Source organism: Botrytis porri, assembly GCF_014898465.1.
Source record: "Botrytis porri strain MUCL 3234 chromosome Unknown BPOR_018, whole genome shotgun sequence".
Lineage (NCBI taxonomy): Eukaryota > Fungi > Ascomycota > Leotiomycetes > Helotiales > Sclerotiniaceae > Botrytis > Botrytis porri.
The window spans coordinates 175,292-201,943 of NW_024066092.1; the positions used below are offsets into that span (position 1 = coordinate 175,292).

The window sequence follows — 26,652 nt, forward strand, 5'->3', positions numbered from 1 at the left end:
TTGTCTCGCACTTCAGAATCTAATGATGTCAAGCGATAAAGATTTCGATCACTTTCCCGAGAAACAATCAATTCCGAGCCAAGCTTTTCGGAAGCTACTTAGGTATAAGTATCAACGTCGAGGACTTTAAAAGAAGTTTATCATTCCAAATACCTTGACGTTTCTGAATTTCCTCCACAATAAAAAGATCACTTTACAGAATGAGAATTTTCTCTTCAATTGGAACTGCATCATTCGGTGCATTAGCCATCGCTAATCCTCTTATTCCTGTTGTTTCATCGAGAGATACCTCCATTCCTCAATCATCATCTGTTGTCCCCAGTTACACAGTCCTCAACAGTTACTGTCTATCCGCGGGCCCTAATGCTGTAAGTTTGTTGGTCTTTCTTTATATTTTAACTACATCTTGAGCTAGGACCGGGCGTCATATTTGGTCGACACCGAATTCCGGTAGTTTCTTTTCGTATTTCACTTGATAGCTGGATAAAAATCGCACTCACTAACTTTCCTCAGTACGTCGGAGTTCAATATGATAATGATGTAATAACCTCCTATAATTTTGGGGAATGCTATCCATACGTTGTAAATGGTAGTACCGCATTGGCAGCCGTTTTTTGCAAGAGTGTCATCTGTACGAACTGCTCGTATGTATCAAAATTTTCATTTTCTCACTCCTCATCTCGTGCTGTTGTTTTGATAGCTTTAGTAAAGTACCCACCATTCTAGATTCTCCATCATTTTTCCGAGATTTATCAGAAGATATACTAATATGCTTAAAATAGCGGCGATGATTGTACCGACCCTAACATTGTCCTCACAGTTCCAAGAAGTTTAATTTTGGTCAATCCAGCGGGAGTTGTAACAACAGTGTTAGGAAAAGGCGCAATTTGTCAAGAACTCCCACTTGACTTGCCAGTTTAATCCTTCAATTAGCCAAAGCTTTTCATTGGAGACAATTGATGAGGTGTTCAGTAAATCTTGGTATCTGGAGGATGGTTGCTATATGTTAGCATGGGAAGAGGCTTTAAAGTTTCAGAAAATCAGTGTTGGTCGTCATTGAAAAAATTGGTACCTACCAAAGTCCCTTATGATTGAAATTCCAAGCTAGTGCAAGTCTTTACGCCTTCAGTTACTGTTGATTCTGGTCTTCAAAGATTTACATTTCCGCACAAGAGTCCTTGTTTGATTCATCTGTCTAAGAATTGCGATCGAATCCCCATTTTCATGCCATGCTTTAGTGACGACTGACATGTGCAAGCCAAAATATCTCATTTATGTCAATGCCATGAAACGGCTTGTAGCAAAGTAAATCGCTGATGCCTAACATGTTTCTCATCATCGTATCATTATCGGCATTATAGAACTTGGGAATTTTTGTACTCTCTTGTAGCATTCCTCCAGATCGTCCTTCAAGATTCACGATCAATCAATTTTGAGATCCACCGGTGTGGCCGAACACTAAATATACCGATCCAAATCGTCAATTCACGTTTTAATGTTCTTCCATATCTATCCGTGTTACAATCTTACCTCTCAGCTCGTCGTTTTGGTTTCACTTTGTAGTACTATCTCAAATTACCGTTACCAAGTTTTGTTTCGAGAAATGTCAGGCGTGTCAATGATTTCATAATAAGCGAGACTGTGTCTATGTACAAGCGGTTCTTGGGGGCAATTTGAGATGTTTTAGGCTTTACTTACCTTGCTTTTTACGATTGTCTTTTAAAATATCATATATCATTTGGATATATCAACTACCAGTCTGCCGATTTACTGGGAGCTTGATCGATATTTCATTCTGTCAGTATTTGATTCGACATTTTGATAAAAAATTGTTCACAGGCTCGGCAGCATGGCTTCACCCAAGACCCACTAACTTCTCTTGGATGACTCAATTCAACAGGTATAAATCCACGCTATTATCCCCTCGATAAAATGTCAATCCTATCATAAAATCCACACAGAATCTCATCCCTCATCGGACCCTAAGTTTCAAACTTCTCATTCGTTGACCCTTCATTACATTCATAAACAAAAATGAAGATCACCACTCCCCTCACAAGTCTATTCCTCGGTTTCGCGAGCTATACAACCATCAATGCTCAAACAACAGCCGACACAATAAATTCATGTCAAGCCCAGAATGCCAATAATGTAATGAGCTCTTTCCTCTATACACTCCCCATCCTCACAGTCTTCTCCATTTCACTTCTTCAATCCTACACATAATTATCCCACCAAACTACCAAACCTCAAAGAAAACCCCCAACATCATCCAAAAACTAACCATCTCAAAGTTCATCTTCGCAAGCTACTCTGGCGACCTCGCAGCAACCTACGCATATTCCCTCTGTTTCCCATTCGAAATCTTCGGAAATCCTCTTAATTCCGCTCTCTTTTGTCGTGATGCACATTGTTCTTTTTATAGGTAATGTCTTCCTCCCTTTTCTTTATTTTCTTACTGTGTAAAATAGACAACTAACCTCCTGACTGAATTAGCGACGATGCCTGCACGGCACCCTCAGCTTTCTCAATCACACCTATTCCTTTCATTCAAACTCAAGGTCTTCCCACAAAGCTAACATCAAGCTTGGGGTGGAAAAGTGCAAAATGTGGAAGTAGTTTAGTGGGGTTTACTTTAGGAGAGTAAAATATCTCTTGGTGAGAATTTCACTTTGAAGTTGTGTTTTGAGGCGGGGGGGACACTTTTTTGCATTTTTTGTGTTCCATCTGTCGCGATGTGGTTAATTATTGATTATAAATTTCTTTTATCTGAATTGACCATTCCATATTCCATTATGATCTACCCGTGACACTATGGCGCTGTCATCGGAAGACATTCGAGATATTATTTATCCCCAGATCTAGACGGAGTCTGGGGAATTTTGGCAATGAGACATATGACGGAAAGTGAACAGATTATAACCAACTAAATAGTGATTTTGAAGTTGCTTTCGTTGTGCCTGTAAGAAGCATCACGATGATTCCAAAATCAGAAAATGGGACCATCAAACGTCCCGAAGAACTTGTGAAACTCTCTTCACGCTGTAATCAAATACGAGATATGGGATAAGTGTTCATTATCTTCAATTACTTATTTGAGAAAAGCACACCGAGGTATCAGAATGTGATCCTTACTGCCCTACAAAAGCATTTGGGTCTTCAAACGATCGATGCTATGATCATTTCCCCCGTATCACAACGACCGCAGTAGAAAATAGACCTTAGATCATTGTAGACTCTGAATGGAAATGCAATCAGTGGCCCTACTAAAATTACCTCTCCACAAGTTTCTCATCACAAAAGAGTGCAATAAAAAGCGCCTCCACACCGTCCATGATACCATGCTAAACAAATAATCAAACGCCCCTATGTATGTTAGTATCCTATAATATGCGACGCGCGAAGACAATGTACATATCCATGTCATTACCAATGCCTAAACCCAAAGCAGCGCATTTATATACCCATATCTAATCCCATACCCATTCCAACCCATAATGCTACCAACACCCAGAAGTCGTGATTCTTTCTAATATATTCATCGTTTTCTGATACGTTTGTCAAAGTCCATCCAATACCTCGTCCCAATCAGAAACCTCTCCATCACCATAATCGGTACTAGCAACACTAGCAGCCCTTTTGAATTGATGCGACTCGTTCGCGATAGCACTCGCTCCCTTCTGCTTATCTATGATTCGTGATGGTGTTTGGAATTCTGCCTCCTCAATATCCATCTCACGTCTGCCCCTCTCGCTAGTCTTTCTTGGTGTAGGTGTGGGAAGAACCGCTTTATATACCTCATCCCACTCCTTACTTTCAGCAAGTGCAGCTTTAAGCTGTCCATCGATTTCAGGTTCAAGGTCATCGTCAAAGTTGTGTCTATTAGAAGAAGTTGCCTCTTTAATTTCATCCCATGCTTTCTTACTCTCCGCTAAAGCAGCAGCCTCCAAATCTTCTGGTTTCTCGGTAAAAAATCTCTTTTTAGTAAACTTATCTTCCGGTTTCTCCTTGAACCAAGGTGATCTTTTTGGTTTGGGCGTGAGTTCCATATCTGGATCAATCTGTGGAGTACTTGGTTCATCTGACTGGCTTTGCAATCTTGCTGGTCGATCTTGATGGTGACTAAAAGTAGAAATTTGAGCTTGTGGTAGCTGTGAGAAATCTGCCATCGGTGATTTGGCTTTTGACGCATTCTCCAATCCAGCGAGTTCCTGATTGGAAAAAATTGAGTCTTGGCTACAAATAAAGCTTTGCAGATCTTCTATTCCTATCGTTATCTCTTTGTGTGATTCAATGGTATCTTCCCTCTCATTTCCTTTTTGGGGCGTTGAGTCAGAAATTTCCCAATCCTGCGAAAACATCTTGAGTTCCTGCGTAGATAGCATGCCTCCAAATTCATCATCAGCAGTTGTAGGAACTGCTGATGTGGGTACATTATCCTTCACATGGCCTCGATTTTCTTGGTCTTGTTTGTGAGAAAAGTTCCTACCTAAGTCTGTGAAAGATTGAGATATAATGGATTCTTCACATAATTCTCTAGCTTCTTGAGTTGCACTAGGAAAGAAGTCATCAAGATGAGATTCAAGAAATGCTTGCGTGGAAGGTGGAAGACTATAAGGATCGGTTGCTTTCCTAGTATTGACTGGAGCAACAAAGGACGTTCCAAGTTTGCTTTTCTGGGGAAGAGCTGGGGGACCCATGTTTATAGATTTCTCCTGGAGTGCGGGGCGTATATAGGATTTGGATGTAGGGGCTTGAACAGGTGAATTTTGAGCCGGTTCTCGTTTGATATGGTGAGGTTTGGGCACAAGAGAGTGAACGAATTCCTCTCGCGAGCCCTGCTGATCCAGATTGGTTGATCGAGAGACTGAAATTTCAGAGGCAGTGACAGTAGCATTCTTTGACATAGCTGGAGCAACATCCATTGATGTCTGCGCGGGGGGTGGGTTTCTATTTGGCGGCCTGGAATTGAGGCGTGTATTTGTTCCTGGTGCTGAAACTGTATTGCAATTTATATTGGAAGAAGGATCTTGTAGACGATCATAAGGTACTGTGCGTGAGTGTGAATTGTTTTGCTTGTCGTGCGTCACTATTGTAGCTGAACCCCTGGGAAGACGTAATGGTGATTTAGTATGTATGGATTGGGAAGTTGACATATTTCTACCATGAATAGGGGCATGCCAAAGAAGTTCTCTTTCCTCTGCGAAATTCTTTATAGACATTCTTGATGTGGAGGTTGTAGATTTTGTGTCGTCTCTATTGGCCTTTTCGTCAATTAATATTGCTTGTTTACTATCTGATTTGCAAACTGCATCTGCTGCTTCGGAACGGATTTGAGAATCAAGCATATTCTCTAATTCAAATGGATCATCAGGCGAGATTCGCTCCCTTTCAAAATTCTTCATCCGTGGTAGCTCCTGCTCATCATTGAATGGCGTGGTAGGTGTTTGAAACGGGGGTCTTGTCAAACCTGCAGATCTGACTTTACCTATATTCGCATTTGATGAGGTGGAATGCATAGAACTAGTATCCAATAATGAAATATCGTTTTCTGATAAGGGCGGAAAATCTCCAAATTCGTCCTCGGAATCTTCTGGTAGCATTGCTGACCTCGAAATGACTATTTCCTCCTCACTCTTTTTGTTTGTAGGCTGTTCCTTCTGGGTTTTATCTTCGTACTCAAAATCGCGACGCGTAATTTGTTTCGATAAGACTTTATCCTCATTTCCATTTTCATCCTCATCCTCCTCGGAAATTCCATGCGCAACTCGTTTTGCGGGCGATTCGTCATCCAATTCGTCGCACATAGTACCTTCAGACTCTTCACCTGTATGTGACATCTCCCGAAATCTCTTGGTTCCCTGCTTCAAAAATAAAGAAATCCTTGACTGACTTGGGCGAACATATCTGCTGGGTTCCGGTATCCCCTGTCTCTTCCTTTCTTCTTTCTGCTCTAATGCTTTTGCAACCTTTTTATCTCTTGCCGCTTTCGCTTTCGCAGCTGCTTGTTCTTTTTCATATGCTTTTCTGTGCTTCGCCAGTTCTTCGGCATCTCGTCGCTTTTGTTCGGCTTTCGTTGTTCGTGGCGTTCGATTTGCTTTTTGATATGCTTTTTTTGCTTGCTTACTGGTCATTGGTCGATGGACTTTTGGCGCGTCCACCAATTCGAAAGTCCGTTGTTTGCTCGGCATTTTGAAGAGTTGTTGTGTTACATATTGTGTATTGCAGAAATAGATAAATGAATGATTGATGATGAATGTCGTTCGAGGCCGAGGTTTGACGTTCGAAGTGAGATGTTCAAGCGATCTTTAATTAGTCGATGCTGCGACGCGTTGATCGTGTTGACGCGGGGTCTGTTGCTAAGGCAGAAAACACCAAGTCACGAGACCTCGGGACAGATATCGCATACGTTATCCCGAGAGCTTTGATAAGCGCCACTCCATACTTCTAGGGTCAGATTTCGAGATTCCGTACGGTTTCCTTCCAGCCTCTTTGCACACACACTGGTTTGTTAGATTTAGCTATCTTCATCCGAGCATATATGCAAACCAGATCACGATATCCTCATTAACTAGGCCAGATATACTTCCTAGTCTTCATGCACGCACCTATCTCAGCAGTCAATAAGTTCTTGAGGTTTACCATTTTTGAATCGGGCCTTTAGCAGATACCCTCCGCAAACACCGTACTCAACTGCGCACTCATCTCTTCAGCGTGTCTCTCACTCCGGAGGAAGCTATATGGATACCTACTGAATGAATTGCCTGGAGTATTCTTACAAGTAGGATTGTGGTCTCAGTTCATACTTTAAGAAGAAAGATTGCAGTCGGTAAAGTTACCTGATATATATCAAATCTTTCGTTATGGGGTGGATTCCTGAGACAATCAAGATATCTTGAAGGCACAGAAGTCGGAGAACCCGATCAAAATCTTGCTTGAATTTCTTCGCAACTTTGACGGAACATGGGAAGAAATTCGTTTACACCAGCTCATTGTTTTTGCTTGAAATGCCTGTATCAGAACCCAGTAACAATCCTGGTGATAGAGTGGGTACGCAGGTCAGCAGTGCTGGCCCCCGGTAACTAACAGTTGGAAATATGTATTGATCTACTTGCGCCCCATGTTGCTTTTATCTTTCTTGCCATAGAAGGGTGCTTGTCAAGACTCCACGACAGCTCCATAACGTATATAATCAGTGAACCAATTAAAAAAGTTTACTTGCCAACTGAACAGTAGATCTTCCGGTTTGATAACCCAGGATTCTAATGTGTAATGCTATCAATTGCTTTGATGGAGTTTGTTGAGTCACAAAATACCCTAAAGAAGAGATTATTACTAGAATAGAGATTGATTTCTTTGGTTGGCAGATACGTGCGATAGGCAATTGAACTCTTCTATTACAATTCCGTTACATGTTCATCCCGGCAGTTTGGTATCTAAGTCGGGTAAATCGGGTACCCTACTTTCGAACCATTTCTATTTTGAGCCACTCTTTATCACTAAAAATCTCAAAAAATGGAATTTTAATTTTCTTATTTATAAATAGAATTTATTAAAAATTTGTATATATATAATTCAGATCGTTTTAAATCTAATCGATATTTTGAAGCTTTAGATTTCAATATAGAAAAATCCTAAAAATCTAAATTTTTTAGATTAGATTTAAAACAATTGGAATTATATATATATAAATTTTCAATAAATTTCATTCATAAATAAAAGAGTTAAAAATTCTATTTTTAGTGTAAAAAGTGGCTTAAAAGAGAAGTAGTCCGAAAGTAGAATACTCGATTTACTCGACTTTCTAATTATTCTTATTTTAGGTCATTATTTTATATCAAAAAGTGCTTTTTCAATTTATTAATTGTCGGAACACGTGACCAATAATGTAACATTATATGTCACGCTTTACTCTATATATATATAAAGTGTATAAGTAGGAGTAGCACATGTATATAAATATAGTAATTCCTTTTTCATATGAAGAGAATAGATAGAAATAAACAACCCTTTTATTCATACATATTGTATATATATATCTTATCAAGTCTGCTTAACATTAATATCTTTATCAAAATACAATATAATTTACTGAAAATTTACGTATATATAATTCAGATTATTTTAAGTCTATATTAAAGAATTCAGATTTTTAAGATTTTTCTAAATAGGAATCTAAAGCTTTAAAATATTGATTTTTAATTTATATAAGAATTATATATAAATTTGAAAACAGTTTTAAATCTTTAATAACTTTTTAATTATAATTAATGAAAACAAATTAATTACTTTTTTGAGGTTTTAAGCTTGGATTTATATAGAAAATTAAAAAAAAATTAGAAAAAATTAATAGTTATAAAGATATAACTTAAGTAAGAAAAAACAATCCCTATAATTTCGAAAGTATTCTTATAAATACTTATTAATTAGAATTTTTCTAATTTTTCTAATTCTTTTAAATCTTCTATATTATAAGTAATAAAAATTTATAATAAAGATTTATAGTTTATTTTTAGTAATTTTGATTGAAAAGTTATTAAAGATTTTTGAAAAAAGTAAAATTTGTATATAATTCTCACACAAATTAAAAAATCAATATTTTAAAGCTTCAGATTTTTATTCAGAAAAATCCTAAAAATCTAATTTTTTTAGAATAAACTTAAAATGATCTGAATTATATATATATATATTTTCAATAAATTCTATTTATAAATAAAAAAGTTATTAATAAGCTACAAAAGCGATTTTTAATATAAATGAGTGATCTAAGAGAGAGGTGGCCAGAAAGTAAAGTACTCGACTTACTTATCTAATACTTTCCCTGTTAGTGTGCTCGCATATATTGAATGGCAATGGACCGGGTAAAATGCCTAGGATGAATGAAGGTCGACAGGCATCGCATAATTCCATGTCTTGAAAATCACAATGTAAGTCGTACCGATTAGATAATGATCATGAGCCAAGCCTCAGAGACCGGAAAGTGGGTTACAATTAGTGTTGTAGTTGATATATATCAGGTATTAAACAACCTATCCGTACTAAAAGCGGTCAATCCACTCTTGTTGCCAGAAGACATGTAGGTCTACCGCTATGAAAACAAGACTACTCCTCTTGTAGTTTGCCATCCTGTGGTATGTGCATCTATCAAGCCTCGGAGTGACATACTTTTTAGCCGCACAAGTAATGTTCAAGGTGCGTGTGAGGGTCAAGTTTCAAAAATAACCTTGATGGAGTATCCACCATAAAACTTGCAGCCAAATTACCCATGAGTGCCGGGTAAACGTAACCTTTAATTTTTAATTCTTCTTTCATTCGTATCAGCCAAAATGTAAATCCTGTTCCACTGTGTGGGCGGAGGCTTCAAATTCAGTCCAAATGATATCCAAGTCCTTGATGCCTTGGTTATACTGACCAGCATTTTGACCTTCTGTTTATGCACAAATCCATCCCTCAGTGACAATCTCGCGTGTCAGTGGTTTGAGATTCCGCCGTCAAGAAATTGAGTGTTGCTCATGTAATGTAAACAAAATCTGACCCGCGCTATGGTGACTGTTTTTTATACCTAATACTTGACAATGTTTCCTCGCTTGGTTCTGATCCTCTTGTATGTATTCTTTCTACCTTCATGTATCAAGTATGCATTGCTACATCAAGAGTCTGAATATTGTACTCCCTTGCCAGATGCCAGAATAGCTCGCTCACTATGGTAATCATTGTGCTCATTATCACTCATAGCTGTCGCCATTAAAGTTGTGTCGTTTTTGGGTCGTCTTTTTACGGCAGGGGGTGGTAAATCTTTTTTTCCTTCCTCCTCTAGATTATCCAGTCGATATCCTCGACTGGAACGCCTACCCGTACTTGATAATGAACCTCTCAAGGCTTTGTATAGTGGTCGGTAAGTGGGTATTGTTGCAGTCAGGATCGTAATCATTAGTTCGGTAGACGACCACAATATCAAACCTATGGTTTCATCTGAAAGAAAATGTTAGTAATTCAGTTGTGGATAATTGGCTACGGGGATTTACTCACAGGAATAATCAGATCTTGACGAGAGACCGTTTAGGGTCACTGTTCTAATTACACCACACACCATAGCACTATTTGAATGTGAGTTTATGACTCCGGTTTGTGCCAGTGAGGAGACCTACAAAATTCCCAAACTCATGGATGATGTGATAAGAATTTTCTCCTTCTTCTTCATATTCAACTTCCAAAGTATGATCCATGGTAGCGCAGCGAGAATGAAGTCTGCTGCTGCGGAAGTACGTTTCAGGTATTAGCCAATATTGCGGGATGAAATCTGGAATCGTGCCACTCACCTCCAACGGCGAGTGACATAGCAGTAAATTGTTCTGTGGAGACCCAACATTTGGCAGGAATGTACGGGTTCCAAACGTGAGCTATCGGATCACACCGAATGAAGTCAAACAGAGCGCATACGACGGCGATACCAGTGACCGCAAACATGGTGATGTAAAGAATCCATTTGTGCCACTCGACAACTGCAAGTCTCAGCAGAAACACCGATGCTGAAGCTTTGCTAGTGGCTATGCCGATTATGCAGAAACTAGAGTATATCTTAGATCTATTGCGTGTGCTATTGGAATGAGGTACGACATACGTTTGACCAATGATCTCCGATCGGGTGGCATTTGCGAAAGCCTCAATGGTGAGATCCGAAGAATGTTGACCGAACCCTTGAGTTGTAGCTGCCGTGCAGGCCACTGTGTATGGCATCAACATAAACTAAATACCCATTATCAGTACCGAAGACAAGGAGTGATTCGATACCCTCAACTCACCCAGCTGACTATGATCAGATAATCATCGAATCCCACATTTCGCGTGATGAATCCTTTCGTGTAGAGTCTAAGACCAATTGCCATTAGAGCTATAACAGTCTCCGTCCACATCACTGCGACAATAGTAGGCCCTTTACCGGCTATCGCCATTTTGACTGGAAGAGAAGAGTAATCTAGCTGAGTTGATTTCAAAGTAAGACTCTCCTATGTAGTCTTTAGAGAAGCATAATGCGTGTGTTTGTGTTGAAAACACCCGAAACTCGAGTCCACCATAAGTTCGAGGTATGGATTTCAATCGGGAAGCTCGGTCATAGAAAACCCATTTAGTACTTTCCGTGAGCACTTCACTGGTATAATAAAAGGATAATAGTTTGTCTTGTTGACCATTGGTCCCAGATACTGGTCATTGACCCTCAACCCTCTGTTGTAAATTGATTTCAATAATGTAACGCCGTTTGAAGCTGGCAATAATGTTATTTGGTAGATCGTTTCTTAAACCTATACGTACTCAGATTTTATGGTCAGTTATTACTGCTCTTAGAACCATCCTTTCATCCATGGCAGGGGACGGGACCGGATTCGCCTTAATTGACCCCGAAGGAATATGTTGCATCACCCTCCCCTGCCACATCCTTGCATCGTTTAAACTTGATCGTTGCAGTAAAAGAGCTCCGTAGGATTCTGTTGACTTGCCGCCATAAGGTTAGTGCCAATTTTCTGAGTCGGCTAACGGTATGGGGAGGTCAATCTTCAGGCCTCTCCGTATTTATTTCAAAACTTACTATCTAGCTAATGTGGGTGACCAACGGTTAGTGGAGACTGCTGCAAATCTATAATTTATGTAATGCTGCAAATTAGCCAGGGGTACTTTCGATTATGCTCCTGTTCATCACATATTGTTTGTGACATTAATTACAGAATGTTTTTCTTCTTTATCGTTTTATATGACCCGACCACCACAAATACTAACTCCGCGTTTGCTCTTTTCCCATATTATCTTCTCTTCATCGCTGGATCATGGCGCCAAACATGTCTATCTCACAGGTAATTCTCTTGAGTATCTGCATTTTTGGATTCTATTTAGCTTGGTATTACTTCACGTCTCCTTTAAAAAGTGTCCCCGGCCCATTTCTAGCAAAATTTACAAATCTCTGGCGCCTGATAGATGTATACGGTGGCCGACCGGAACTCACACACCAGACTCTCCATCAAAAATATGGACAAGCCGTACGAATCGGACCAAATGTTGTCAGCCTTTCTGATCCAAAGCTCATTTCGAAAATATACAGTCTTAAAGGAGATTTCCTGAAGGTAGGTCATTGCAAGACCTATTCATTGTAGTGGATTCTAACATATCGAACAAAAAGAGCGATTTTTACACCGTTAATGATACCAAAGTGGGAAAAGCAATTATCAAAAATGCTTTTAGCACCCAAAGCAATGAAGTTCATGCCCAAATGCTTCGACCAATCCAAAAGTTCTACAATATGGGTAATGTATTGAGCTTGGAGAAGAGCGTAGATGACACCATCATAGCCTTCTTCAAACGACTGAACGAACTCTTTGTGGATGGATCCAATGCTGGAACCGTATGCAAGATGGAGGATTGGATGATGTATTTCTCATGGGATTTTATCTTTCAGATAACATTCAGTAGACCAACGCGCTTCATCGAAACGGCTTCCGATCATACGGGGTTCATTCGCATTGCCGAACAGGCCCTGGACTACTTTGGAGTTGTTGGTCAGATTCCCGCTTTGGATCACTGGCTGGGAAAAAATCCCATCATGCCTATCGGGCCTCCCACTTTTGATACAGCCGCAATATGGTGTGCGCAGCAATCAATAGCACGCCAACAAGGTATAGATAAAAAATCTACCGATAGGAAAGATATGCTGGACAGCTTCATCGAAGTCAAGAAGACCAACCCAGAATTGATGGACGATAATGCCATTGTGGGTTCTCTTCTCCTTAACGTATTAGCCGGTGCCGATACAAGCGCAATTGTATTGAGGTCAATCATCTATTTTACAATCAAGAATCCTCGAGTGCACCAGAAGCTCATTCGAGAGCTCGATTCCGCAAATTTGTCTGTTCCAGTGGCCTACAAGGAGGTCAGCAAGCTTCCATATATCGAAGCTGTCATCAGAGAGGCTAGTCGTGTTCACGCAGGTGTTGGTCTTTTACTCGAGCGTATCGTCCCTGCTACTGGCCTTACTCTCTCCAATGGAACTTACTTACCTCCCGGAACAATTGTCGGTATAAATCCCTGGGTGACTAACCAAAACAAAAAAGTATACGGTGAAGATGCAGGCTCTTTCGTTCCAGAACGATGGCTTCGATACGAAGATCTAGAAACAGAAGCAGAGTATCAGTCTCGTCTTTCTATGATGAAGCAAACAGATCTGAGCTTTGGAGCTGGCAATCGTATTTGTCTTGGAAAGAACATCAGTACACTTTCAGTATATAAGCTTATAGCTAGTCTATTTTTGACATACAATGTGAGTTTATCATTTATCCTTTATCCAGCGAGATTCTTACACAAAATAGATTTATCTCGTAGACCCTGAGAAAGAATGGCAAGTACAAAACTCTTGGTTTGTCAGACAAACAGGTATAGATGTAAAGATAGAGAGGAGAGAAGCTGCCGTTCTTTAGAAAGATTTATGAGATTGCGGGAACGATTTATTAGCCTTGTTCTCGGTGCGATTTAGTCACAGTTGATGTGGTTCTTTGTAATTAAATTTTACTGGGTCTACCTGCTCATTCCCATCTTCGATCTCTTGAAGTCCCGCATATTCGAGAACATACATAGTTCGTAAAATGGTCGTCCAATAAGTACCATGGGTGTGGCTATCTAGTTCAGAAGTGATACTCGTGCGCAGAAAGTACTTGGCACTCGACCCTTGAGTTCGTACCACAGAATATTATGTTGCCACTTACAACTTCGAAACTCAGGGCTCTTCCCTGAGATTTAATTCACAATAATCAAATACATCCATCATAAATTCTTGCAATTCTGAACGTAACTAGACTCAGATCGTTCAAATAATAGTCGCTAGACAATTATTTCTGTATCTGTTCCGTCCCCAGACCGCACAGGTAACATTCAGGCTAAAGCTCCCCGAAAATTTAGGCTTTCCGGGGTACTTTAGCGTTCTCGGCCCGTGCCGCATTAGCGCGCTTTGACCAACGGGTCTGGTCGATCCAACAAACATGTCTGTCTATTCACACCTCTGACAACTCCATCTTGCATTATTGATGTCGGGATCCTTGCTTCATACTATCTACCAACATACGGTTTTTACTTTTCATAAGAAAAAGGTTGCAGCCCATCTTTTTATCTGACTAAAACTAGGGTTTTCGAATGTGACTTCTCATCTCTAAAATAACCGACCCCAAGTTCCACCAGACTATCTAAATTCATCTGCATTTATCAACTTAGGCAATTCACAATCAAAGACACTCTCGCTGATTTCATTATCTGCCTTCCAAATCCCACTGATCTTCAACCCCGCGGCAGCAATGTATTCCTCGTGCAAAGCCTGTGTACGTTCCATTCCTCCTCCACTAGCCATCATGTTAAAATCTTGAGCCATCATAAATTTTGATGCCCCTTCCGCTGGAACAATCCAATCGTTGATGATTACCTTGGAATACCCTGGTTTCATGGCTCTACGGGTGTGATTCAGAATTTAGATCAGCACGGCTTATAGCCAGTCATGAGATATATATCTGAGATAGTAGAGTCGAGCACCTGTAGTTCAAAGGTTGCTCATGATTGGATTTTTCATTGTTCTCATGAATTGCCGATATCACTCACCTTCGACGGGCATTTCAGTCATGAAATCATGGACCATGATATCCACTCCTGTACTCTCATCTCTGTTTACAGGTAGTCCGTGAGCAAGATCGGTTACAATATATCTTCCCGAGAGATGAAGAACCTTTTTCCTCATAGTAATGGCTTGATGGCCTTGTCCTCCACCGACATCAACCATCATAACCGATTCGGAATCGGTTGATGCACCGATCGCAAGTCGATCCATAGCTGGATATATGTCGAGAAAGTTCTTGTGACCATCATTGAAACTTTGCATCTGATTGAAATCCTCTCTAATAGTCAAAAAATCCGAGATAAGCTAAGTGATGGGCCAGATGACATAACTCACCCAGAGTCCCATCACGGGCATATGATCAGTAGTTTCCAAGATTTGCCATATCGTCGCACCATCTTTAAAACCATAAGCTTTTGCGAATGGCGTATCTGTACTACTTGTAGAATTTTGATACTTCTCGTCGTTCAAGAACTGAGGTATGAGTATCCAACCGGGGGCTAAGAAATCGAAGCTGGGTCAAAGATGTCGCGTTAGCTTAGCGTATTAAACCATGCAAGAAAAAGAATGACCTTGCCATGATCTGAGACAGGCTTGATGTCGTTTGTTGGCAAATGCTTTTGGAACGGTGCTTGACGTGTAACCAGCTGAACTGTTTCCACCGATAGCTCCAAACGACTCGAGACATCGCAGGATTCGGCCTGTCAACGTCTCAGTCATGTTCATGTAAAAATTGCACAAATAAAACTGACCAATGAGAGTGGGATTGGCGCCGGGTGTTCTCTCGGCAATATCATTCATAGTTTGTGGCGAGGATTTGTTTTCCAAAAGCTCAAATATCCCAAGATCAATAGCAATTCTACAGGCGACGGTTTTCATCAGCTGATTGTTAAGAAGTCAGTAGAAATCAAATCAGTATACCTCAACTCGGAAAGGAGTTCATGTATTACCTGGAAGGAAATTCTTTCGACGGCATTGTCTTGTCTCTCTAACGACAGCGATATATTTCTCAGTTCGTAGAGTAACTTCTCTCTCTCATTCTGATTTTCGGGGGTATCTGCCGGAAGACCATTCGAAGATTAGTTAAAATTTCGAATGCGTTGGACATCGTGCTAATTTGTATATAAGTTACCACTGCGAAAAGAAGCAGTAAGGAATTAATTGGAAGGTGACTAATAAATCAACATGAAAAACACGTAGAAGGTAGCAATAGATTTCGGCGTTTCGGTACATATCGTAGGTGTCAGCCGCATCATGTAGTATTTCACTGCAGATTGTGACTTTCGTTACAGATCCCATAATCATACAATCGTTATTAAGCGCCATCATTTGATTGGTCCACAGAGGTATTGAATCTTCCGATTATGAGATCACCTCGATTTTAATTGATCTACAGAGTTCTTTAACTCTATGATCTATCCAACCCTCACCCACCCCAACTCCATCATCCAACACCTACCCATCCACCACAAGCACAAAAGTACCACCTCACCTCCTCTCCTACCCCCAATCCAGAGTCTAATTCACATCTCTCATCCCCCGATCCCATAATACTTCACCACCCTTCCCATCAAAGCCGCAACAATAAATATCTTCCGCCAGACCTTCCACAACCGTTCAGATCTCTATTGAAGAGAAGTTCTACGAGCATTGATACCCAGACTTAAGCTAGGCGCAAGAGTTCTCATTAATGATATTCATTTACCAGAGTATGGAGAGATGTCTTTAATAGGGCAGAAACTTCCGCGGTGAGTACTGACTTCAGTATATATTGCTGAGATATGACCTAAGGTTGCTAAATAGATGTATGGATATGATGATGAAAGAGCAGTCCAATTCTAAAGAACTAAATAAAATATTGGACTTCTCTACTCAAGAACACTGGTTCAAGATTCAGAGTGGAGAGTGTGCAAAGAGTGGTGAAATCCAAAATGTGATGGTAAAATCATATCTATCACCAAAAGCTATTATGATATTTTTAAGAATGAGGACTTCATCATTTGAAACGTAAGATTACAATACTTCTCAAAATAGTTTTTGAAACTAATATATATGGAATCATTTCAGTTGCTTCTAAGGCATGATATTTCGCCTGCGTATTTCCCCATTAGCCACTTTCTCATCTTCCACATTAAATTGTCTTTCCCCAGTGTCTTCTACAGAGCATCCCTGCGTCAATTTCTTTCGTTCTTTCTTCTGCTGCTTGTATATTCGGTGATGTGTTTCACGGTACAAGTCAACAGCTTTACTCCACGGCTCAACCATTGCTTCATATCTTTCTGGATTTTTAAAACTCCCTTCCATTTCATAGAGCCGGATCTTACGTCTTCGTTGCCCGTCTAACGTGGTACATTTTTCTTTTAGGATTGAAAGTAGTTCCGCCCCTTCTGGGCCATCTCCAGCACCTGCGTCTAATAGAATATCTATAGCACAATCCAATATAGAATCGAAATTGTCCTTAATCGGAGTGAAAAATAGGGATTCGTAATAATCTAAGCAGAGATAGATTGCGGTAGCCCTATAACCATCTCTCAGGCAAGGTTTCTCTCTAGCATGTATATCGGCACCGTATTTCAGCAAGAGCTTGATTGTTGGACATGGGTCGTTATCGTTTACACCAAAAGGGCGCACTTGCCAAAAAAATGAAAAGACCCGATGAAGTGGAGAGTACTCGCCCACTATTTGTTTAGTTGTACGATTCACAACTTTAGTCTTGTGATTCACATCGCAACCGGAATGTAGGAGTAGTTCACACATTTGCAAATCGTGAGACGCTGATGCATACTGCAATGGTGTGTATGTATCATGTTCCGCCTCAATGTCCGCACCCGACGCTAATAATAACTTCACAACTTCTAATTTTTGGTGTTTTGAAGCTACCAATAATGGTGTTCCCAACTCATCAGAGGACCCACGATGTTCAATGTCAAATCCTTCGTCTAAGAGAAATTTACATACTTCCACATGACCGTGTTCGCAGGCGATGTGCAATGCAGTTTCATTCCACATGCCCATCTCAGCTTGAAGTTCTGCACCGGCCTCGTACAATAGTTTGCAAATTTCTGGTCGATTCAAGCGAGCAGCGGCAAGTAGTGGATAACGCCACTCTCCCCCCGGAGCGTTTGGATTCATTCCTGCCGCAAGCAGTAGCATGACAGTCCTCTCCGAAAGATGCGATCCCAAAGCTGCGGCATGTAAAGGTGTCCCTAGAGCGGAAATTCTCGATTCATTGATTTCCCTGGACTCGCGTGGCGCGTTGCTTAACAAGTGCTGGATCAAACCAGTCAAGCCATGAAAACAAAGCCAAGATAAGGGACATGATACAACGGAACTAGAGTCTAAGTAAACTTCAAGAGGATTATACGCATGTGCTAATTCTTTTGCGGAATACGGAAGCTCTGGTTCTGCACCCTTGCAGATTATTTGTGATACTTCCCACGCATTTCGATTGTTCCATGAGTCTGGATCGATCGGCGCGGATTGGTTGTTCAGCGTGGGTTGGCTGTCATTTATCAACAACAATACCATTTTACGAACAAAATCCACGAGATTATCAGGCTCACTACTTTGAATCTCAAGGCGCTGAATATAATAAGTCCAGCAGAGAGCTGCGTGATAGATCAAGGGGAATCTTTGGTATATGTCGATTACTTCAGGATATGGATACTTCAACATCGAACCAACATGAAGTAAGTATGCTATAGACCGCGCTGCAATTGATCTATTACCATCTAACTCTCGTATATGATATTCATTGACGGGTCCATCAGACGTACGGCTTGATTGTAAGAACTCCTGGACGGAATAGTGGGCGAATTGAATGAACGGATTTATGTTCCATATTGCGGGATTGTAGCACGAGTATTCTTTTTCATAGACCGTAATGAATGTTGATGGAATCATATCAAGAAGAATGAAATCGTTGCCCTCGCAGCTTAATCTCTTTTCTTCATTCAGATATGGAGGAGTCTCAACCTGAACCATCACTGCTTCTGAAAGTTCTGACACTGTCAACGAGCGTGCAGCGCAAGCAATCCATTGTAAGGCAATTTTGACGTAGTACTGATCCTCCTCAGGTACGTCTTTCAGCGCTCTTTCGTAATACTTATCCAGGGAGCTTGGAAGTTGGTTCAATCCCTTTCTGATTGCTGACACAGTCCTATGCCGTTTCAATGAATCCAATTGAAGTGCTGCTAATCTGAACATACCATCGGCTTGTCGCACAATGGAATCCACAACTTCTTCTCTCAATTCAGAACTCCACATCTTTTGTCGGAAGTCACATATTTTGTTATTGAGAAACTTTTTGATATCTTCAGAAATGTTTGGATCTTGAACTCTAATGCTTTGGTAGCTATCCGAAACATCCCGCTCGCTCAAATTAGCTAGATGATATCGAATATCGTCCTCTACTCTACTCGTGACAAAGATGTGTATAGAATCAATCTTCCATTGATGAATATCCTTGAGAGTCTCCAGTAATAAATCCCGTTCTGTCTTGGGATACTCATCCAGAGCATCCACAACCAAATAAACATCTTGAAGGCCAACCACAACAGACTTGAGGATTTTCATCATTTTTTTGAAAGTCGGTTGCTGCTGACCATGATTGCAATGGGAATATGCATCTTTCAAAGTTTGCGGCGTATCTCGACGATTGCTACAAATGTCTCTAATCCAAGAACGAATTATATTGGAAACGCTCTGTGTATTCAAGTTGTCGAATTTGATATACCAGTATGTGACAACAACATTTATTTCTTGTTTGCAGAGTTGCTGAATATGCTCAATCACAGTAGAACTGTGGTAATGTTAGATGGCAAAGGAAAGAGGTTGTCGAACATACCATAAAATCGATTTTCCGGCCCCCGCTGATTTTATCATTAGCTTAGTTCTTTTAGGTATTAAAGGGTCAAACTCACCGCCCCCGTTGAGCCAAAAGAATGAATTACTAGATTTCGACCAGGTGTTGAGATGATTTCCGTCTATTAGCCAGGATCCCGTATCCTCTTGAAACTTTTCTCGGGCGATGTTATGCTCTGTGGATGGATCAGGGAGCGACTTTGCAAGCCAATCAACTATCTGGCTCCGCTCTTGGTCTCTCTGAGCCGCTCTTATTTCGCTGTGAATATCCTCTAAGATGTCATGGTGGCGCAGGGAAATGTGCCTAATAATGAACACACAATCAGATTAATTTTATACTCAACTCCCCACCCCTGTGAGGTATACAAGAGGCCAGACTGCTTTTTTCAAAATGCAGGAGGTAGCTTGTGCCTAGAATAAATGATGCCCGTTAAGACTGTGGTGCTTTGCCAAGATCTAGTACTCAATGAGAGGCTGCTCGACTTGATAGTGGCACACTTTTTCAACCTGTACCAAAATATGATTATGTCTAAAAGCCTTCGAAGATTTGAAATCTTTCAACCTAAGATAAATGTGTTTGTAATTGCCTCAATCTCGAAACAAAATGTTGTTGAGTTTTTGGTCAATATAGAAAGATTGATCATGAATTTTGGTACGTAACGACTGAGGAGAGCCGTATAGATAGCCGTGGCCGACCCACCACCGCTTGAGATGTATCGTGGCTCACGAAACTCATGAATACCTTACAGGCCTTTTGTTCGGCTAGTGTGGTAGGTGAACGTGAACAAACAGACTTACAAATTCTCAACTCCAAATGCTAACACTAGATCATTCTTATGCTTATCGATAAAATCCACATGTTTATCCACATCTTTCTTCTTGAACGGCCATATCAAAGACTTCAGCTTTCCGATATGATTTTGCTGTTTCGAAAAGGTATCGAGTTCCTTCTTGATGCCATCAAGCTCAGCCTTGCAAAGCGACAGAGTTCCCGTTTTGTTTTCTAAAAGTGTTTGGATGTTGATTGAAAGGTTATGTGGCAGAGTGTCAACAGACTTTAGGACGGACTCAAGATTCTTGATCGAATGATAAAGACGTTGAATGTCGTCGCGAGCACTCTTGACTCCTTCGTAATATTCCATTAAAACCCCACCAACAGCCTGAGCCATTTGAACCACAGCGATAATGCTAGCAGCAGCACTGAGTCCGTCCATAGTCGATGGGTTTGTGACGATAAAAGCAAATGCGTGATGTGTATATTGAAGAAAAGGAATAAGAAAATCCTGGGATGAAACGGACAAAGCTCTTCGTGCAATGGGTTCTCAGCATTGTTTTCATGAAATGAGGGGAAGGCTGAAGTGCTGGCTGCCCAAAGCCTCATGTTACCCATCTTTCGTTTGCTCACCAATAGCGGCCAGTGGGTAAACGCCCACTTGCCCGAAGAAGCATCTTGCATCTCGAGAATACTAGGGTCAATAAAAGAAGATACATCTTTGTCCAAGTGACATGTACACAAATTGAATTGTAACTTGTAAGACTGCTAAAGGTTAATATAGCTTTGAGGAGAGGAAATACATAGTCATTAAGTCCGTGCATCAAGAAGTCTGACGTTCGAAACGAACTTCACATGACCAACGTGTGACGACGAACTTACCGTGAGAACCGCTAACTACCGATGACCCCTCAGATGTTTAGAATAGGAAGCTAGAAACTTTACGTAAAACGTACCATAGACATTATAGATATTATAGATCTTCGAAATTGCCAATTTCTCTGAGCTTCCCTTTACCCTTGCTCGTCCCCTGCTCTCCCCGTACAGTCTTCGTACAGATTGTCCACGTAATCCGGTATTAGTATAGACTGCTCTAAAAGCTTAGAGATTCCTGAGCAAACGATTATGCTGGTAAAAGGTATAAATCATTCCCTAAACTCTAGCCAACGCCTCACCAATTCCAAAGTCTATAAACTCCCCACCCTCAATCTCCCTCCTAGCCCATTCCATCCTCTTATTCCACACCTCATCACTTTCATAAGCATGTTTCATTCCCTCCCAATCATTTTCCACCGCCCCTGCCATCCACCACAAATGTTTCTCATGGTCTACTCTCCTCACTAACATCAAAAAATACCCGACTATACCCATCATCCTCATATCTTTCTCCCTCAACAACTCCACGAATCTCGAGGGTACCAATGCCGGGAATTTCAGAATAAATTTAGTGATTTCACCTCCGCTGAGGAGATTCAGATACTTGATGCAAAGAGCATAGGTATTATAATCCGGTGCATCAAGCGGTAAATCGTCGAGGAGAAAATTAAATGTCGTAGGATAATCGTTGTCAGGATCCGGCAACATTTCATTTTGGAGAATGATCCAAACATTAGCTTCCTCCCATTGCAAAAGTGCTCTCATTCCTTCATTTTGGACGTATGCTGCAGCTAGATATATCATATCTTTGAAACTTTTCATGGGGACGAACCAATACAGTGGTACTCTACACAATTGCCTATGTTTCTGTGTGCAGCTGTTGGACGAGGGTGCTGAATCATGAGCTTGATTGAGGAATTTTCGACTTCCCGCACAATGATATGTAATGAACAAACAAGATCCCAGAACTGCATCGGCTGTCTTTTCCGTAATACCTTCCTCGATGATTAATTTTCGATGAGTAGCAATAGCCAAGCCCATATAATGATGACTTGCTTTTATTACTTCTCTCTCCGATTTACTTTCAGGTATTGCACTGGTGGGAAAAGCAGAAGAGGATGATGAAAATGAACTCCGGAGATGAAATGCTGAAACACCCAACAAAGCTTCCATTACTGAACGATGACGACAAGCGAGCTGAATGATCCATAGGGATATGTTGCATGCAGAAAATAATTGAGGTACATCGGTGATATTTACAAAGTGTTGAAATAGGCGGAGCTCGAGTGCTTCGTCTACTCCCGACACAGTAGTGGAAATGGAGGTCGGGAAGTAAAAAGAAATGGGATTGCGCGGAACAGGACGCGAGAAATGAGCATTTCGTCGCGTGACTGTCACTGTAGTGGGTAGAGGTAACTTCTTTGTGGAAAGTGCTGAAAGCGCGGGATTATTGAGAGACAAGATTAAATATTCACATTGTATGCTGTGCCTCAAACAATTTGCACATGCTGGCTTGGTCTCATCGCACTAGGGACGCCATTAGAACTGGGAATTGGTGGTGTTATTTAACAAGAATGGGGGTCCAAACCTTTAATCGCCTTGTCTTGCAGCTTTTGCACCCATACCTAGACTTTTTATGGGGTCGTCTTGTCGATTCTCTGGGATTTGAAGACGCCATAGATGAAGTCGTAAAGTGGTCTAGAGATTTTCAACTCATTGTAAGGCGGCCAATGAAGGGGTGATGGATACGAGACACCAAACCACATCTTTTGTGATTTCTCATTGGCGGACAACCAAAGGTGGAGAATGGGCGCTGTAGCTTCATAAACAATAAATCAATAGGCCAAATCGCAGAAAGCAGTAACTTATAATCTCAAAATACTGGAAGCAATTCTGTCTTTCCATTGCGCTCTGCAAATCTCCCCGGAATATGTTAACGAGTTGCATTCCTATTCATCTCAGAAATGATAATTAGATGGACCGAGAGACAAATCCATCCAGACCTTCGAACAGATAATCAACATAACTTTTCAAAATCGTCTTTTCCTCCTTCGTGATAAGAAAAGTCTCAAAAGACCAGCACAACAGATAAAATGGACAAACAAATGTACCCCAGGACCCCCCAATCCCTTCACTCCTTTTCCAAATCCTTCCCCTGTTAAAATCCTACCTCCAGCTCTAATTACCGGAGCAACATGATACAACGACAAAGCACCCGCGACATTACGACTTGTTCTATCGACAGGTCGTGAAGCGAAGATAATCGAGATGAGACATGAAACGAAAAGGAGCGTTGCGTACTGTTGGATAATGGTGTGAGCTTGCGGTGCTGGAATAGAAAGTTGAGATGAAGGGTTGAGGAAGAAATTCAAGGAGGCGGGGATTTCGATAAGGGTGTGGAGGAAAAATGGGAGACGTTGGATGCGAGACATTGTTATCTGAAGCGTGAATGCAGGAATGTACGTTGAGGGAGAATATAGACAGGTACCTATTCAGTACACTTGTTGGAAAATACAAAGAATCTTTTCCGAATGATATTATTGCATAAGCGGCTTGAATTCGGTTCAAAGTTCAAAGTTCGAACTGATATAGAGCGGGGCGCCAAATAGATCTACACTACACAATCCCTCGGACAATCAAACTACTTCTAACGATACGTGCTGTCGAATTCCTTGCTTCCCGCTAGAGTTGCGAATCTTCCGAGATCTGATGCTCCAGCTCGAGCCATAGAATGCTTTTTTCAAGATAGCACACGCAACTCGGCAATGATTGATTCGAAAGAGGAAACGTCAAATGTTGATTAGATGATGATGGATGTTGCTTTTTTCATCTTGGCTATCTATGATGCTCCTATGGATCATCCGGAGTGTCTTTTCACTCATGAGGTAATGGTTGCGAGTACCTAGATACTATTCGCTTGTTTACCCCTCCGTTGCTATTGTAAGAGCTACCCTTATCGAAACGACTCAGAGACATACGCAGTAGCCACTCTCGAGCCACTACAGTAGGTTGGCATGGATCAAATAGATAATTCGGATGAGGATTTCTTAATCGGGTTGAATGGTTGAGAAATGGAATCATTTTGATTGGCATGTGAGAGAAATTGATATTATATTGTTCCGTTGTCCGATTTTTCCTTCAAGTAGATACCTATGTATGTAACCTTACCTATCTATCTCGTCTATCTAATAATTAGCAATAACAAGTACGCATCCAAATTGCATCTCATTAAATTCAAGGGACTAGGTATTGGAAATCTACTTGGTAGTAAGGTTCTCATAAACCATAAATCCTCACGTCCTTCTCCCATCTCATATCAAGGGACCTACTCGCATTCACAAGGCTGGTCAGCTACTTTGATACATCTCACGCCCCAACCTCGGCTTTCCTTTTCAACCTTATCGTTTACCTCATCAATCGTAAGATACCTGGTATGTATTCTACTTCCCTGCTTTACAACTTACAACTGTTTTATATTATAAGCTGTTCAGTATACTCATACAATCACACTCTTTAGATACTTCTATCTTTTGTTTTAACATCACTCACTCGCTCGATAATAATCACCAATTCTGGCCTTGTATTCTCTGACAAAAATTAAAATAATTTCAAATTCACACCTCTCAACCATGTCGAACGACACAGAAGGGCAAAACGCCCAACAACAATCTACCACTCAAAATGGATTCGGGAATCTCAATCTTTCAATCGTTGGGTTGGGAGTCGAATACCCTCCATTTTTACTGGCACCTGCAGATTTAGATACTTTAACCAAACGTCACTATCCGGACTCTCCAGCGTAAGTTTTCCCTTTCTCCATTTCTCCCCTCCTCTCTCAATCCCCCTCAAGTCCTGAAGCTCCAGTGTCCAATTCTCTCTAAAATGCACTTCATACCTCACACCTCACACTAACCCTCAATTCCCAGAATGAAAAAAGTTTGCACAATCAACAATTTTACCGGCATTGAAACCCGCTCCGCAATCGGTACCGTCGACCACCCTATGGCGAACATGAATCGCGCCCCCACAATCGCCGAACTATGTTCCATCTTCCTCAAAGACGGCGTTGCCCTTGCCGTAACCGCCTGTCGCAAAGCTCTCCACGAAGCCCATCTCGATCCCTCCGATATCACCCACGTAGTCAGCACAACATGTACCAACAGCGCCAATCCTGGGTACGATCATTTCGTGTGCAAAGCTCTAGGAATAACCCAACCGGTTGAAAAAGTGCTCCTTCATGGAATCGGATGTAGCGGTGGTCTTGCCAGTTTACGAACCGCGGCAAACTTAGCATTGGGACATAGTTTTCGAGGGAAAAAAGCAAGAGTTTTAGTTATGGCGTTGGAAATTAGTTCATTATTGGTAAGAAGTGAACTGGATAGTGTACATGAATTACAGGAGACGCGTATTGGTGTTACACTCTTTAGCGACTGTGCGAGTGCGTGTGTACTCAGTAATGGGATTGGTGGGATGGGAGAGGAAGAGAGTGTTTATGATTTGTTGGGTTGGGAACACAAGATGATTCCAGATACGGAACATGATCTGGGGTTTGATGTTGATCCGCTTGGTATGTTGATATTTTATTTTCACAAAAGTTCATATTCACCCAGTTTTTGTGCGACAATCGAGAGAAAGAAGACTAATTTGAATACCCATAAAAGGCTGGAAAGTAATCCTCTCCCCACGCGTCCCTAAACTCGCTGCCGAAGCTGTCTCACCCAGCTACCATTCCCTGATCTCCAATCTCCGCTCCTTCCCCTCTGAATACCGCAACCCCGCCGACTTTGACTGGGCTCTCCACCCCGGCGGCGCCACTATCCTCACCGGTGTCGAAAAGGCCATGTCCATCTCCCCCGAGCACATGAGAGCCTCCTACGATACCTACATGAAACACGGCAATTCCTCGAGCGCGACCATTTTCAGTGTCTTGGATCGTTTACGCTGTAAAGACATGGATGGTCTTACACCCAATAGCAGAGGCCCCAAGGAAATGATCGTAGGCTGTGCATTTGGTCCCGGTATCGCGTTGGAAATGTGCATGTTGAAGAGAAATTTGGATCATGTGAAACGAAAGTGGGATGGCGGGGTACAGAGCGGGGTAGGTGGGGAAGTTACACCGCCTTTGACGGAGAGTGAGGGGGGGACAAGAAGTGTGAGTGGGAGTGAGGGAGAGGTGGAAGTACAGGATTTGCAAAAGGTGAAAGAGGAGGGGGAGAAATTGAATCAAAAACTGAAGACGGTGGAACCAGGGGTTTTGGAACAAAACGCAAGGTTGGGGGAAGACGGGAAGGGAAACGTGAATGAGACATTGAATAGTTTGGAAGAGGCGATGGATGGGGTTGATCTGGATTGAATAATGAGGAATGAGTAATGTGGAAAATAATCATGATGGGGAGTGTGGATTATACACATATGCATAACGAAAAAGCCGATTGGAAGGGGGTGGTGGGGGGGGAGAGAAAGGGGAGGCGAAAGCTTATACATGATATGATTCATATCAGAT

At 41.2% G+C, this 26,652-nt stretch overlaps 10 protein-coding genes across 10 annotated transcripts; 4 read left to right on the forward strand and 6 right to left on the reverse strand.

Moving 5' to 3' along the window:
* Positions 1-200: 200 nt before the first annotated feature.
* Positions 201-921, forward strand: EAF01_010806 (uncharacterized protein; the record flags this gene model as incomplete). The annotated part of the gene is made up of 3 exons (XM_038919063.1): positions 201-368; positions 514-644; positions 783-921. The coding sequence occupies 3 exons, from the start codon at positions 201-203 to the stop codon at positions 919-921; spliced, it is 438 nt and encodes a 145-aa protein (XP_038765346.1).
* Positions 922-2,034: 1,113 nt separating this feature from the next.
* On the forward strand, positions 2,035-2,647 carry EAF01_010807 (uncharacterized protein; the record flags this gene model as incomplete). Its single annotated transcript, XM_038919064.1, has 3 exons — positions 2,035-2,151; positions 2,295-2,425; positions 2,497-2,647. The coding sequence occupies 3 exons, from the start codon at positions 2,035-2,037 to the stop codon at positions 2,645-2,647; spliced, it is 399 nt and encodes a 132-aa protein (XP_038765347.1).
* Positions 2,648-3,560: 913 nt separating this feature from the next.
* EAF01_010808 (uncharacterized protein) lies at positions 3,561-6,191 on the reverse strand (the record flags this gene model as incomplete). The annotated part of the gene is made up of 1 exon (XM_038919065.1): positions 3,561-6,191. The coding sequence occupies one exon, from the start codon at positions 6,189-6,191 to the stop codon at positions 3,561-3,563; it is 2,631 nt and encodes an 876-aa protein (XP_038765348.1).
* A 3,458-nt stretch (positions 6,192-9,649) lies between these two features.
* Positions 9,650-10,952, reverse strand: EAF01_010809 (uncharacterized protein; the record flags this gene model as incomplete). The annotated part of the gene is made up of 6 exons (XM_038919066.1): positions 9,650-9,972; positions 10,030-10,097; positions 10,149-10,254; positions 10,320-10,567; positions 10,622-10,746; positions 10,803-10,952. 6 exons carry the CDS (start codon positions 10,950-10,952, stop codon positions 9,650-9,652), a joined length of 1,020 nt encoding a protein of 339 aa, XP_038765349.1.
* A 744-nt stretch (positions 10,953-11,696) lies between these two features.
* EAF01_010810 (uncharacterized protein) lies at positions 11,697-13,773 on the forward strand. The gene is made up of 3 exons (XM_038919067.1): positions 11,697-12,113; positions 12,170-13,303; positions 13,353-13,773. The coding sequence occupies exons 1-3, from the start codon at positions 11,820-11,822 to the stop codon at positions 13,458-13,460; spliced, it is 1,536 nt and encodes a 511-aa protein (XP_038765350.1). The 5' UTR covers positions 11,697-11,819; the 3' UTR covers positions 13,461-13,773.
* A 442-nt stretch (positions 13,774-14,215) lies between these two features.
* Positions 14,216-15,517, reverse strand: EAF01_010811 (uncharacterized protein; the record flags this gene model as incomplete). The annotated part of the gene is made up of 5 exons (XM_038919068.1): positions 14,216-14,463; positions 14,626-14,902; positions 14,975-15,138; positions 15,211-15,339; positions 15,391-15,517. 5 exons carry the CDS (start codon positions 15,515-15,517, stop codon positions 14,216-14,218), a joined length of 945 nt encoding a protein of 314 aa, XP_038765351.1.
* A 1,194-nt stretch (positions 15,518-16,711) lies between these two features.
* Positions 16,712-20,715, reverse strand: EAF01_010812 (uncharacterized protein; the record flags this gene model as incomplete). Its single annotated transcript, XM_038919069.1, has 4 exons — positions 16,712-19,439; positions 19,485-19,509; positions 19,561-19,805; positions 20,300-20,715. The coding sequence occupies 4 exons, from the start codon at positions 20,713-20,715 to the stop codon at positions 16,712-16,714; spliced, it is 3,414 nt and encodes a 1,137-aa protein (XP_038765352.1).
* A 710-nt stretch (positions 20,716-21,425) lies between these two features.
* Positions 21,426-22,827, reverse strand: EAF01_010813 (uncharacterized protein; the record flags this gene model as incomplete). Its single annotated transcript, XM_038919070.1, has 2 exons — positions 21,426-22,676; positions 22,738-22,827. The coding sequence occupies 2 exons, from the start codon at positions 22,825-22,827 to the stop codon at positions 21,426-21,428; spliced, it is 1,341 nt and encodes a 446-aa protein (XP_038765353.1).
* A 453-nt stretch (positions 22,828-23,280) lies between these two features.
* Positions 23,281-23,581, reverse strand: EAF01_010814 (uncharacterized protein; the record flags this gene model as incomplete). The annotated part of the gene is made up of 2 exons (XM_038919071.1): positions 23,281-23,304; positions 23,336-23,581. The coding sequence occupies 2 exons, from the start codon at positions 23,579-23,581 to the stop codon at positions 23,281-23,283; spliced, it is 270 nt and encodes an 89-aa protein (XP_038765354.1).
* Positions 23,582-24,778: 1,197 nt separating this feature from the next.
* On the forward strand, positions 24,779-26,502 carry EAF01_010815 (uncharacterized protein; the record flags this gene model as incomplete). The annotated part of the gene is made up of 3 exons (XM_038919072.1): positions 24,779-24,948; positions 25,076-25,716; positions 25,811-26,502. 3 exons carry the CDS (start codon positions 24,779-24,781, stop codon positions 26,500-26,502), a joined length of 1,503 nt encoding a protein of 500 aa, XP_038765355.1.
* Between the last annotated feature and the right edge of the window lie 150 nt (positions 26,503-26,652).

Bases quoted from the DNA above. Each gene is read 5' to 3' on its own strand.
- EAF01_010810 (XM_038919067.1), top strand. From the start codon at position 11,820: ATGGCGCCAAACATGTCTATCTCACAGGTAATTCTCTTGAGTATCTGC. The intron at 12,114-12,169 runs GTAGGTCATTGC...TCGAACAAAAAG, and splicing joins TTAAAGGAGATTTCCTGAAG to AGCGATTTTTACACCGTTAA. The intron at 13,304-13,352 runs GTGAGTTTATCA...TACACAAAATAG, and splicing joins GTCTATTTTTGACATACAAT to ATTTATCTCGTAGACCCTGA.